Source organism: Zalophus californianus, chromosome 9, assembly GCF_009762305.2.
Source record: "Zalophus californianus isolate mZalCal1 chromosome 9, mZalCal1.pri.v2, whole genome shotgun sequence".
Classification (NCBI taxonomy): domain Eukaryota; kingdom Metazoa; phylum Chordata; class Mammalia; order Carnivora; family Otariidae; genus Zalophus; species Zalophus californianus.
The window spans coordinates 38736241-38750988 of record NC_045603.1 but is presented as its reverse complement, the minus strand read 5'-3'; the positions used below and the strand labels follow the sequence as shown (position 1 = coordinate 38750988).

General features: G+C 35.8%; 1 protein-coding gene across 1 annotated transcript in view; it reads right to left on the bottom strand.

Moving 5' to 3' along the window:
- Positions 1 to 11194: 11194 nt before the first annotated feature.
- The window catches only part of PPP1R12A (protein phosphatase 1 regulatory subunit 12A), a 140278-nt gene continuing 136724 nt past the window's right edge, over positions 11195 to 14748 (bottom strand). The window contains exons 25-27 of the mRNA XM_035729305.1: positions 14570 to 14600; positions 13807 to 13857; positions 11195 to 11274 (exon numbers count right to left, since the gene is read on the bottom strand). Of these exons, the coding sequence (XP_035585198.1) occupies positions 13826 to 13857; positions 14570 to 14600 (63 nt within the window). The 3' untranslated portion in view covers positions 11195 to 11274; positions 13807 to 13825. The remainder of the gene's footprint in view (positions 11275 to 13806; positions 13858 to 14569; positions 14601 to 14748) is intronic.

Below are 14748 nucleotides of genomic sequence, written 5' to 3'. Positions count from 1 at the left end.
TTTTTCATAAATTAATTGACCATATGTGTATGGGCTTATTTCTGGGATTTCTATTCTGTTCTTTTGATCTATGTGTCTGGTTTTATGCCAGTGCCATATTATTTTGATTACTAAAGCTTTGTAATACAGTTTGAAATAGGAGAGTGTGATGCCTCCAGCTTTGTCTTTCTCAATGCCAGTTTGGCTAATGGAATCACAAAAGATCCCAAGTAGCCCTGTTTGGGGTGCTCAACTTTCTAGTGAAGGTCCCAAAGGTTGGGGTACCTGGTGTGGGGCATGAACCCTCAGTCCTCAGGGAGAAGTTTAGGCTTCATGATATCCCTAATGATTTTGGGTCACTGCACTGGGGTGGGCTTTTTGGTAAGACCATGTCTTTGCTTCTCCTACCAGTCTCAATGTGGCCCTTTTCTTTTGTTGTGGAGGATCTGTCTGGCTAGTTTTCAGGCTTTTTCAGAGGGGATTTTTCCATAAGTAACTATAGATTTGCTACATCTGTGGGAGGAAGTGAGTTCAGGACCTTCCTACATCTTCATCTTGAGACTACCCTTTCCATTGACTCTTCTTATAGCTTCCATATCTCTGCTGAATTTCCTTGTCTATTTATGTTCCCTACCTTTTCCACTTTAGGCTAATATATTCATCATAATTATTTTAGATTTCCTATCTGATCATTCCATCCATCTCCTATCTAAGTCTGGTTCTGCTGATGGCTTTGTCTCTTGATGATGGGTTTTAAAAAGTTTATGTTTTGTATTTTGTACTTGATTGCTTGTTGCACATAACGCATAGAACAGTAGATACTGAGGCAAATAGTATTTATTATTGGAAGTGACACCCCTTCTTTTGCTAGGCTTGTAGAGGGTTGAGTCAATACAGCTGGAATTGAGCTGGGTTTGTCTTTTGTTGCTGCTGTGTTTACTTTCCAGGTCCCATGTTTTAAATTCTACTGGATTTTTCTTGTGGTTAGGGTGGGAATTGGTTTTCTCAATGTTCTGCTTTTCCCTTACATCTTCTCTTTGAGTTTGTGCTTCAGAGAGGGTCTCTCCATGCTCTTGTCCCTTCCCCAAACAGTAGACTTCTGTTGCTTGTTACTTAATACTTGTTACCTGATGCTTGTTGGGAGGGTGGGGAGGGTGGAGAGAGGCCAGAGGAGCTTCCTGTCATTCTGCTTCAGCCTCAGCCTTAGACTTTGTATTTCTGGTCTCAGAGGTGTGGTTTTTCTTAGTGATTCTGAACATCACCTTGAGGTAGGAAACCTCTATTAGACGGGGACTATACTGGGCGCCTGGGTGGCTCAGTGGGTTAAGCGTCTGCCTTTGGCTCAGGTCACGATCCCAGGGTCCTGGGACCAAGCCCCGCATCGGGCTCCCTCTTCTCCCTCTCCCTCTGTCTGCCGCTCCGCCTGCTTGTGCTGTCTCTGCCAAAGACTGGGACTGTACTTGGAACTTTATACGCTTGTTTTATAGTATATAACAAACTCGTTTTATAGTATACCCATATCCTTCCCCAAACAAAAATTTCTGGTTGGGTTCCTTTTGAAGGCATCCACTAAAGGGAATGCTTCTTCCTTTGAGGTGGATCTGCTCTACTTCAGATTCATTCATCTGATTATGACCCTTCCCAATCCAGTTTCAAGGGTAAAATGTTTCCTAATATTTTTCAGATTGAGGGAGTGAAACTTGCAGCATGCTCCCGACACAGCTAGAGATTTCTTACTCTGTAATGATCATTCTTTTCACTCTCCGTCGATAAAGTCTAAAGAGAAAATATTTTTTAAACATTTAATTCAATTTCAGTTCAGGTTATCTGGATTTAAAAACTTTAGACCAGTAGTTCTCAAATTTTTATCTTGCATCATAATCCCTTGGAAGGCTTGTTGAAGAAGACTGTTGGGCCTCATCTTCAGTTTCTGATTCATTAGGTCTGGGGTGGGGCCCAAGAACTTGCATGTCTAATAAATTCCCAGTTGATGCTGACACTGTTGGTCTCAGGATGACAATTTGAACTCTGATAGAGATTTACACATCTATATCTATCTGAAACTCAATCCAAAAAAGTTTAGCTATATATATATATTATATATATTTAAAGATTTTTTTTATTTATTTGACAGAGAGAGGACACAGTGAGAGAAGGAACACAAGCAGGGGGAGTGGGAGAGGGAGAGAAGCAGGCCTCCTGCGGAGCAGGGAGCCCAATGCGGGGCTCGATCCCAGGACCCTGGGATCATGGCCTGAGCTGAGGGCAGACGCCTAACAAACTGAGCCACCCAGGCGCCCCAAAGTTTAGCTATATTTAAGTTAGCAGTCCTATAAAGCTAGCCACTTAGGACATGCAGGAAAAATGGATGCATGTTTAGACGTAGTAGAGTCCCTGTAGCATGCTGTGCATTGCTTATGAGGCACTTAACGTAATGCAGGTAGCTTGGGTTTTAAAGGTAAGAAGGTAGTTATGTTGGCTTTCCTTTTTTTTTTTTTAAGATTTTATTTATTTTGAGAGAGTGAGAATGAGAGAGAGAGAGCACATGAGGGGGGTGGAGGGTCAGAGGGAGAAGCAGACTCCCCGCCAAGCAGGGAGCCTGATGCGGGACTCGATCCAGGGACTCCAGGATCATGACCTGAGCCGAAGGCAGTCACCTAACCGACTGAGCCATCCAGGCGCCCATGTTGGCTTTCCTGATTTAAGCTTGCAAGAGAGCTAGATTTTTAAGACATTTGCCTCCCTCCACCTGGAGTTTTAGGCTTTTTATCTCTCTCTCTAGCAAGGGCATTGGTTACCCTTTTCCTGACCAAATGTATGGGACTGTTGTCAAGTTGCTTGTCTCATTATGAAAAATAATCCTTTTGTTTTGATTTCTTGGCAAACTGTATCTGATTTGTTTGCACGTGTCCTTTTCCTCAGCCCAGGTATGTGTTACGATTGGACACATGATCTTTTAAACTATCACTGGTGTTACTCAAGGTTTATTATCTCTATGATCTCCTTTTAACTGTTAATATTACTATACCTACATTTTAGTTTCTCACAAGGGACTTACTTTCAAATTCTCTATTTCCATTCAGGAGATGGACAAATGATATTATAATGCCATATGTCTCAAAATACAGTCCCTAACCAGCAGTATCAGCATCACCTGGTTAACTTGATAGAAATGCAAATTCACTGGTCCCACTCAAGATCCTAAATACTGAATCAGAAATAGGAGTGGGGCTCAAACTGTGTCTGAACAAGCTCACCAGGTGACTCATATCTGAGTCGTTGTAGAAGAAAGATTAAGCTAACCATTCCCGGGACAGTCCTAGGACAAGAAAGATGGTGGATACTACAAACTGGGATTAAAGTAATCTGATCCTTCTTGGAACATTTTAGCAATTAGAGAAGCACACCTTACAATCTAGATTTTGCTTTTGAAAGCAGAAATGAGAAATGACCATCTGAACAGAAATACTACTACCAAACCAAACCAAACCAAACCCCCCAAAACAAAGCCCACAAGTAAGGACAATGCAATAGGTATACAGACCAATGGTAAAACCAATGAGAAAAATTCTTTTGAGAACTGACCTAAATATTAATTTTGCCCAAAGAACTGATATGCTCTTTTATATCATATTGATGTTTATAATAATGTTTTTCCATTTCTAACTTGGTTTGTCAGGACTCTTGGCGAATGTTTTACATTTAGTTAAGTTTCCCCTTAGGAGACCTAAGTCTAAGTTTTCTAGTATAATTATTCTTCCTAATTCAAGATTTATAGTCCAATTCTTTTTTATAAAAAATAGTATACAAGGCTTTTATTATAAAGAGCTACAAGTTACTGTTGGCAAAAGGGTATGGATAAAAGTACTAAGGTTGCTGAAGAAGCAAGTCTGTCACTCAGGGGCAAGGATAGTGCACAGTATGTGGCCAATACATTTCTAAACAAAGTCTAGCTCATCTAGCTCTTGGTTGCCTCTCTGATCTCTCCTACTCTTCTTGCTCACGTGGCTGCATTAGCCTGGATGTCAGACACTTGAGAACATCTGCATCTCAGGGACTTTGCTTTCCTTGCTCCCTCTGAAAATGCCCTTCTTCCAGATACCTGTGGTATTTTTCCCCTCTCCTTCCAGTTTTGGCTCAAATGTTATCCTTTTTTTTGTTGTTGTGTAAGATTTTATTTTTTTTTAAGTAATCGCTACAACCAACATGGGGCTGGAACTTAACCCTGAGACCAAGAATCACGTATTCTACTGACTGAGCCAGCCAAGTGCCACTCAAATGTTATCTTCTCGGTAAGGCCTTCTCTAACCAGCTCCCCCCACCCCCATCCCTGAAATCTCTTATCCTGCTGTTTTTTCCATAGAGCTTGTCTTCTACCATAATGTATTTGCCTATTTCCAATCTTCCCACTATTTGAATGTAACCTCCACAAGGCGAGGATTTTATTGTTGCTTGCTTTGCTTCTGAGTGTGTACCCACCACACAGGGCAACGTCTGGCATGTAAGTGCTAACAAGAACTTGTTGAATGACTGAAATAAAGTTTGCAGGAATTGGAATGTTTATATTCAGTAGCTTAAAAAACTTAAATCTAGAAGCCAGCTAAGATTTCTTCTTCCACAAAGTGTACATATCAGAATTTAATTATTTGGGTTAATTTGTTCCTTTTTTAAAAATTCAGCAAACACCTACCATGTGCAAGGCACTAGGCTAAGTGCTGAGAACAAAAATGAAAATGACCCTGTCCTTTCAAGGGGTTCACAGTACAGTAAAAGAAACAGCTTAAAAAAAAATTTTAAAACTACAACACCAAGATATATAGGGTGTGGTACACAGAAAATAGTAAAATTTAGCTGCCTTCCCTCTGGTTTTCTACTGCTGGTTACAGTAAAGTAAGTCCTAGACAGATGTGCAGTCTAGTATGGAGTAAGAATGAGAGACAGGACTATAAATTTCAGACAAAAGAATAGATAAGGTAATAAAGCTCTTATGTGGAACATCATTATGTAACAAGGTTAGTCTGATCTGCAGGCTGATAAACAACCAAGAGGGTGGTAGGATATTTTACGAGAAGCACCATGTAAACTTTAAAAGCATCCAAAATTAGTGATGATCCTGACATTCCAACAACTATAAATCTTAATGAAAACAAGAAATATTGAGTAGCAATTATTACCAGTAAGTATTAAAACAATTACTAGCCCATACTTACCACCTGCCTCTTGTATGGCAAATAAATTTTATGTCACATATATAAATTCCCTGCCACTTTCCCCATCTCTCCTCTGTTAACAGCAACTGGGATCCATAAATGGATTAGATTCATACCACTAGAGCCAGTGTCCATGGAATCTGTTGGCACAGATGTGGCATGGTTATAGAGGTGTACCTTTTCCTTCTTTCAGTGGTTGAAGGAAGTCCTCAAAATCCACCTCTTATGTATTTCTCCCTTACTGATCCTAGAGTAAATATTAGATGTTTATGGTAACTGGGTAAATTGTTCCAAAATTTTGTTTTAATAGTCTAAGGAGAAACTATTAAAATTTTTAAATACTACAAGCTTCTTTGAGTCAGATCTCAGGGTCATGAGATTGACTGAGTCCTGCGTGGGGCTCTGTGCTCAGTGGGGAGTCTGCTTAAGATTCTCTCTCCCTCTCTCTGCCCCTCCCCCACTCTCTAAAATAAATGGATAGATCTTAAAAAAAAATGCTACAAGCTTCTTTGGATATAATAAATTACATTCCAAAGTAAATTAGTACTTTTACAAAGTCACAAATTAATGTAATTTCTTCAAAGTAATAATTGCAATTCTGAGCATCTATCCACTAAACTCTAGGAAGTATTCAAGGCACTTTATACAGATATGTCATTTACCCAGAGAAATTGAGCCCAAATGGTTAAGTAATTTGACCAATGTCACACAATCATAAAAGTGGTGAAACTAAGATTTACATCTAGATCTGACTGAATCCAAAAGTCTTTTCTTGTCAGGTGTTTAAAAACATAGAATAAGTAACAAGTGAAAAAATCATGCTGTTGTTATGCTACTGTCTTAGGCCTATTTGGACTTTTGAGTACTTTCTTTTGGGGTGAGGTCATATCTGAGTTAACATAAATACAATTTTTATGTTATATATTGACATTCCACAAATTTCCATTGGGGAGAAAAATTTGTTGCTAAAACCACAGCACTATTAATGTTCCCTATCTTACTTGGGAATAAAAAAGTTCTTGGGAATTAAGCTCCAATCACCAACCAAACATGTCTATTTTTTATGAATGCAGAAGTTGGGGCACCTGGGTGGCTTAGTTGTTAGGCGTCTGCCTCTGGCTCGGGTGATGATCCTGGGGTTCTGGGATCGAGCCCCCGCATTGGGCTCCCTGATCGGCGGGGAGACTGCTTCTCCCTCTCCCACTCCCCCTGCTTGTGTTCCCTCTCTCGCTGTGTCTCTATCAAATAAATAAATAAATAAATAAAATAAATATCTTAAAAATTTTTTTATTATGTTAATCACATCATTAGTTTTTGATGTAGTCTTCCATGATTCATTGTTTGCATGTAACACCCAGTGCTCCATGCAGTACGTGCCCTCCTTAATACCCATCACCAGGCTAACCCATCCCCCCACCCCCTCCCCTCTAGAAGCCTCAGTTTGTTTCTCAGAGTCCATAGTCTCTCTTGGTTTATCTCCCCCTCCAATTCCCGCCCCCCCTTTTTTTCATATAATGTATTATTTGTTTCAGAGGTACAGGTCTGTGATTCAACAGTCTTACACAATTCACAGCGCTCACCATAGCACATGCCTCCCCCAATGTCTATCACCCAATAAAAATCTTTAAAAAAAAAAAAGAATGCAGTTCTTTTGCATGTGGGTATGTGAAAATATCTTTAAATACTTGATCTACTGGATACAGTTGGAATTTGCATCAGGGAATCAACTAGCTGCTTGAGCATTAAAGCATTCATCTAAAAAAAATCCCATTATAGGGCAAAATGGTTTAGTAATAAGTTTTAAGGAGAGGAGATATTTAGTTGAGTGTGGGGGCGAGGATGTAGAATTAGAAAAGAATGCAAAAAAAAAAATCAAGAAATGCTATCCTTATCTTAAGCCTAGACATATAAAATAGGCTCATAGGTAACTTATGCAATTTCATGCAAATAAACCATCAAACTAACTAACTAATAGTAGAAAAAGTCCGGGATTAAGAGATGGGAAAAACAATGACAACTCCAACTAACTTTGGGTAAGAGCTCTGCTTTGTTAGTTTTGGAATGTTAAAATCAGTTAATAATCTCAGGTTTCTCACCTATAAAATGGAGACAGACTTTATTTACCCAGCCTGTTGTACAGATCAAATGAGATATCCTACTGAAGTGGATTTGTATCAAATCAGACCTGTAAGAAAAACAGACTGTGATGAAGGGGAGAGAAGGTAATTTCTTCTCTTTTCTACTACCAGTCTCCCAGACACTAAAAACACAAAGTACAGGTCCTATTAACTGTATATTATTCAAGACAAAATCTACTAATATTTATACTAAACTTTTCCCCCTTCTTTTTCATTAGCCTTTTAAAATGAAAATCTAGTGAATTTTTGTAACCTATATATTTATTGGCATTCATGTAGTGACAAGTTGTGACAGCCTGGCTCAAAAAAGCTTAGTTAAAATAAACCTTAAAACACTTGTAATAAAATTTCAAGTTATGGTAATTAGAGAATTATTTATGTTACCTTATTATAGAATCTTAAACTTCTGACTCCTATGTTTTAAAATTTATTACTTTGTCATCTGGTCATTTTGTAGGCAAGGAACAGAAATATGACACTGTGTGTCACTTACCTCAGAGAAAGAGCAATCTGTTTACAGGGCACTTAACCCCAGAGAACCTTTCCAAAGTCAAGAAATGTATTTAATTAGAGATATGTGATAAATAGGAAAAGCAATTCATTCTATACCCAATCCTGTAAACCTGTTGTACATGCACACTCACACACAGAGATCACTCACATACAGTATACAACATGGACATCAGAGAAAAGATTGCTCATCAGTCAGCCTTCATCTTTGCAGCCAAAGGTTTTCACTGATGGATAGTTAATAATTGTTAATGGGGTCTGCTCTGTATTCTGCTTATCATGACAAGTGAAGGACAAACTACAGGGCTATTATGTCCTATGGGAAATACATGGTCCTAGTCTAGAGAGAATTTGGCCTTCTGGATTATCTGCTTCTTAAGACAACAGACTCAGTGAATGTGGACATTCAGAGTTGTGACTGTTTCAGATTGGCCCGAAAGACTAAGTGATAATAAACCTTTAAGCAAAAGAGCAAAGTAGCCTAATGGTTTGGTGAGTATCTACCTTTTATATGAATACTCTCAACACAGCTTGACAGCTGCTTTTCATTTGGCTTTGAAGTATTGGCATGTGAACTTATTTTATGTAGGACAAACAACAGTAATATCTTTCGTTCTGTGAGCTTGCACAGGGTAAAGTACTGGAACTAGAATTCAATTCTTGTTGTATTTAAACATAGGCTTACTACAAGTCCTCTACCAAAGTTCCGAAGCTGAAAGTGCCTCCTTGAGAGTTACAGTTACAGATGTGTAAGTAGATGGGGGGGTTGAACTTTGGACAAACCTAGGTTGAAGAATGATCTAATATTTTACATCTCAATGGAATATTATCTTTATATGCATTCCCAACCCCATGTTTGCAGCTAAGAAAAAAGCACAGGTTTAATTTAGAAACCACAAAATGTTTATGTAAATGAAATCTTGTGCTACAAAGCTACTATCTTGAGACTCACTGTTATTATTTTTTACCCACCTATTATCATAAAAAACTAGTTCTCAGATTCTGCATACAGACAGCTTTATGTAAAATATATAAACATTTGTCCAAATTGGTACACAGATTGCATAAATATGGCAATTAAGATTGCATTTACAGATGTGCATGTACAATGTTGTGCAAATTATCACAATATTACAATTTCAGAAATTATTCAAATTGGAATCCAAGTAAAGCAATTAGTGAAAAAATACCCATGCAGAATTTAAATATCTCAGAACAAAATTTAAATGTCTTCAGTAAAAGGTCACACATTTAAAATAGTTTTATTCATTTTATTTGTATATGTCAAAATACATTTTTATTTCCAAAATAGTGGGTTTTGCAACTAGTTTCATGCAGAAACAAGGTCTGCTCAATACTACCAATAAAACCAATATAATAGCACAGTAGCTGTTCAGTTTTAGATACAAAGAATAAATAACCTAAATACAAAACACTAAAATATTAGAAACATGTATTTAATCATTCTTCACAGGCATCCAAACTTCACAAATATAATCCTTAGCATGCCTAACTGTTGTGCAACCAGAACATGTTGCAGTCACTCAAACTGATCAATTATCTGTATATTTTACGTCCACATAAGACCATGGAAATTCCCTATATTCAGACCCACCATTCATACAGTTCAAATATAACCAAAAATAAAATTCCCATAACTATCCTTGTACCTTTAAAAATCAAGAATCCTGAGCTTGGTAGTAAGAGCATAACCTTATATCTTCATAAAACCAATCAAGAGAGAGAGGACTTAAAATCCTGCTTACCAAAACACCCTTTCCCAGCCCCAAAGTAATCTAAAATAGGCAGTAGAACACAATGACCTTTTAAAATGAAGGGGTACAAATTCACATTTAATATAGTATACAATACAATCAATAATACAATTAGCTACTATAAGCTTTATGATGTACAATTTATTCAAATGGCTGAACTGTTCAGTGGTTAAGGAGACAGTTATGTGCCAGAAAGATGTAGTATTTTTTGCATGGTTTGATGAAAATATAAAAGCTATTTGTCCAAAGAAAAGCCATCTTCACTAGGTACTTGGTTTTGCTTTTTTTTTTCTTTTCTTTTTTTTTTAAAAAGGCCACTGAAATGTATAAAATGGTCTGAACATGATGGTGGTATCAAAGTCAATGCCTCTTCACATGGCATAACAGTGCATTTTACATTAACTCACGGGTTAAGTCTGCAAATGATTTCATAGCATTACTTTGGCTAGCACAACAGTTTTAGACAGCACTCAGATAAATATAGGTATGTGAAATGTGAAGCAATTATCTTATGCAACTTTAATTGTGGTTGAATACTACCAAATGAAAACTGGAAATAAAAGTAAAAGCACTTTACAGTAGAAAACTTTTGTAAAGATAGGGCTCCATATAATGTGTTACTTTTAAAGTCTTTATATCACATTGTTAGCAAATTTTGTTTTAACACTATTATGGAGTAGCCTACTTTGCATTAACAGACATTTGAAATAAGGAAATAGTCAAGCATACCATGTGGTGTTCTAAAAATCAAAACAATACACTTATTTATATATACAGCATCACTCAGTACCTGCTAAAATGAACGTGAAGATTACAGAATCTAACATCTTATACTACAATAATAAAAAACAAACAAAAACAAAAAGTGACCAATGAAGGCAGAAAATAGGACTTAAAAGAACCTAATCTCAATTGACTTTAAAGCATTCATATAAGAAATAAATGCATATTGCACAAACAGTGAAAGCAAATGTTCCACCAAGCAATTCAGTTCCAGGTGGAAGACAACACAGCATTAGCCTAATACATAACAACGATATCAGAAGAACGAGTGTTCTTTTCTGTAAATGAGAAAGCTGTGAAAACATAGAAGAGTCTGCCACATGAAGAGTTAGAAGGAAAAAAATACAAACCCAAACTTAGATGTAAAGCAAAAAATTAAATATCGAAAAACTGGAACTGTGGCACATCAAAAAATGTTGAATAACTGTCTTCTGTGAGAGCTGAAAGTTTTTGTTGACACAAAAGTATTTATGTACAACTAAGGCTTACTGGTTAAGTATCTGAGGCATATCTGGCCTTGAACACTTTCCTTATATGCTGGAGCTGTAAACAAGTTTTCTCAGTCATTAAAAAAAAAATCTTCTCAGCAGCTGCATTAACATGAAACAATGGTCTTGATACAAGAAAAAAAAAAAAACCAGAAAATTGAACAAAACAAAATTCCTAGATAAGAGGGCATTTGGCAGGATATCCAAAAATGACAGTCTCCAAGGATTCTTCCCAGGCTTCCAGTGACTGTCAGTTATGGTCCACTGGGTTGCTAATATGTGCAATTCCATTATTTGCTGCTTTTTATTTGGAAAGTTTGCTTATAACTCTTATCAAGGCCCCATTTTCATCCTTTAGCCTCTGGTTGTCTGCTTTTAAGTCTGGTAACATCTGTGAGGGGGAGAAATTAAAGAAAAAGTTTTACTTCAATAAGAAGATACAATGTTACTCTTAATAAATTTTATGTTTTCACCACAAGACACATGAACAAGCTTTGTCAGTTATATAAATTTCTAGTGGCTAAAACGTATATGAAAGAAAGAAAAAACTTGATTTGTGAAGCTAATTAGTTTAATAAATGATGGAATTAAAAGTTTATTCTCCCAAAGTTATCAACTGGAATGTACTAAATCACTTGCTATTTATGACTCACAAGCACACCATATTAGAGCAGCCAAAAAAATGAAGCCTGTTTTTGTTAGGATGGGCTCTCAAAGGGAGTTCCTCTAAGACTTCCTGTCAGCACCTAAACTGAGGCCTTTTACTTTATTTACATCAGACCTCAAACCACAGTACTATTATTCCACAAGGAAACCAGCCTATTTAGCAAAGTTTTGAGGAAGTTAGACTTGTTCTAAATTATTAAAATTTCTTAAAGGATTCATCTGTCGTACCAAGTTTAAGCATGTAGTACAATGTGTGATCCAAGATAGGTGGCTCATTAAATTAGAATAATTATTACTATTATTAGAATAGTATAAAATAATTTATAAGCCAAAGTAGTCAGGCTGTGTTTATGAAAATATCTAAGCACTGAAAAAACCACCAGTATTGGGAGCAAACAGAAAAACACATCCTCACATCCTCAAAGCAAATCTATTTTCTGTTTTACAGACAAACTGAGGGGGTAGAAATGTTATCAGTAAACTGGATTTTCCACTAAGAATGAATTAAATCAGATGTGCTCTGCCAGATTTGTTTGCTAGGAAGTGGGACAGCTTATATTTTGGATGTTAAAAAACATGCTCTCCAAGATAACTTAAATATCTTTTCAGTATTGTTTCTCAGCTATCAAAATGTACTAGGTTGTAAAATTAGATAAAAGTAAAACTTCTTCGCAAAATTACATAAAACAAAAGCTTTATGAAGAGTTTAACTTTATGTGGAACCAATCAATTCTTGTGTTCACAATGTATGGATATAAAATACAGTAATCTGAAGTTTATGTATTAGGATACCTCTGTAATAAAGAACTAAGTGAATATATTAACTAAAGTGGTTCTGATTGAAAATGGTATTATTTTTGAAAAATAGATAAAGCATGCTTAATCTTCAGCTTCAACATATTAATTATATGTAAAACATTTTATACTGCTTATGGTTCCATTTTCTTTCTAGTAAAGAATTTTAAAATTATATTTAAATATTTAATCCCTAAAATATTTGTAGAGCCAAAAATGTGCATAAGCTTTGCAAAAGTGCAGACAAGTCTTTAAATCCCTAAATCATTTCCTAAATTTATTGTAGTTTATCAGTCAGAATATACAATTAGTGACACTTTCTAACATTCTGAGAAGCCATGCATAATTAACAGTTATATGATAAGCTTCAGACACAATGGCATTAATTTGTAAAAGTGAGCTTAAGACACGCTTACTAATACAAAAACACCTGCCTGGCTCTACCAAGAAGAAATGATGAAACTATAAATTATAGGTTCACAGACTGCAGATGCCTACAGAACCCTGAGCGCTTGGCTACCACTCTTGTCAAGGCCCTATTCTCAGTCAGCAGTCGCTCATTTAACTCTCTCAGAGTTTGAATTTGCTTTATTTGGTGCAGGTTCTGCAGGAATTAGAACATAAAGAAATAAAATATAAAAAAATAAGAAAATGGAAAAGAGTACAATAAAAACACAAAGAATCACAGATAACGAATATAAGAAGAAAAAATTAAGAGTCTTGACGATAAGGATATTCATTCCATGAAATCTGCAAAGGTAAATAGTCCTAAAATTTCATATCAAACAAAATACATAACAAAATCGAAAACTTTGTCTCCAAAGCCATTCAAAATGTTTTAATAAGGAACCAAATTTGGTAATAATTAAATCTTGAAATTCTAATTTTATGGGCACATTTTCCTATGTATCAGTTCATTAATTCATAATGTGATAAACATATTTTATGCAAGATAATACAATAAACTATGCTATTTTTTTCCCCTAGCAAAGAGGGTTCCTTCCAACATTCAAAACAAATAGATACTTCTACAGGTAATTCAGAGTTCAATAAAACATAGTTCTGCTCGTCTACTACTGTAATGTCCTTTATTTTCAAAGGAAAATATTTTTGTATGGCTACCTCCACCACCATTTACTCTCCAAGAAACAGAGCATGTGAAATGTGAAGAATAACTAATAAATCCCCAACCTTATATTCATTATTGTCTAATTTTTTCTATACCTGAACATCAAAAGAGCCAAAAAAACTAATCAACAAAATGATTTGAATTGTAAACGTTCTCCTAGCTCACATAAAACCTGGACTTAGGAAGAAAGAGAACCACAAGATATAGGTAACTCACAAATTACATAATCAGTATTGAGAACAATTAACGTAAACATAGTATCTATAAGAGTACTGTAACATGTGAGTTGATAAACAGCACTGTCTCTCATAAGCAGAAGTATGGTTTACTTACTTTGAGCTCTTCTTCCATTTCAGATATTCTTCTTTCTAGAGCTCTTCGTTCCTAGATCAATTTAAGGTACCAATATTAATCACATAATTATTATATTCTTAATTTTCTTCTAAATTGTGAAAGAAGTGATACTTTAGAGTTAAAAATCAAATCAGGAGCAGTGTGGAAAAAGATGTGATGCCAGTGATGTGTAAAGAGCTTTCTAAATTTTGAGAGAAGTAAATATGAAGATTATGATTTTTATTAATTTCTATAAGCTCTTTCTTCAAAGCTTTGACTTTCTAGTAAGATGCTACATAACATGTTCAAACTATTTTTTTAGTTCACATAAAACTGAGGAATAAACCAGTATTCAAGACTGAGGATTATATAGAAAAGAAAAAAAAAACACACATAGATGCAATTATTCTACAGTGACAGAAGCAGAAACGCAAGCAGCAAACATGCCTAAATTTCAAAAGGATCAAAGAGAAGTTCATCTCCTCCACCTATAATGTTTACTAGCCCACATTTATACAATTGACTTTACAGCTTTGTATTTAGGTTGATACTGTGTGCAGCATTAACGCAGTGAATCTAACGAAGAAGCAACTGCAGCACTTATTTTAAAGTACCTCCTTTCGAAGAGTGACAGGCAAAAGCAACATACATTACTGCAGTGTACAGTTTTATTCTCCCTTAAATAATAAGCATTCTAGGGTGTTACGCAAAAAGCAAGCAGCAGTAATTAATGTGCTGTAAAACTTTGGTTGTTAGGTCATACCGCCCAGAAGATACTGACTCTTGCCGGTCACCTTTCAGATACAAACCATTTAAATTTAGTTTAATCACTATGAATTTCCAAGACATTCTTTCCCAGATTAATAATTAATGTTGATATTTAGTAAAGCAGTACATTTATTGTAAATGTTAATGTTTTTTAGATTATGTGATGTAAAAAGT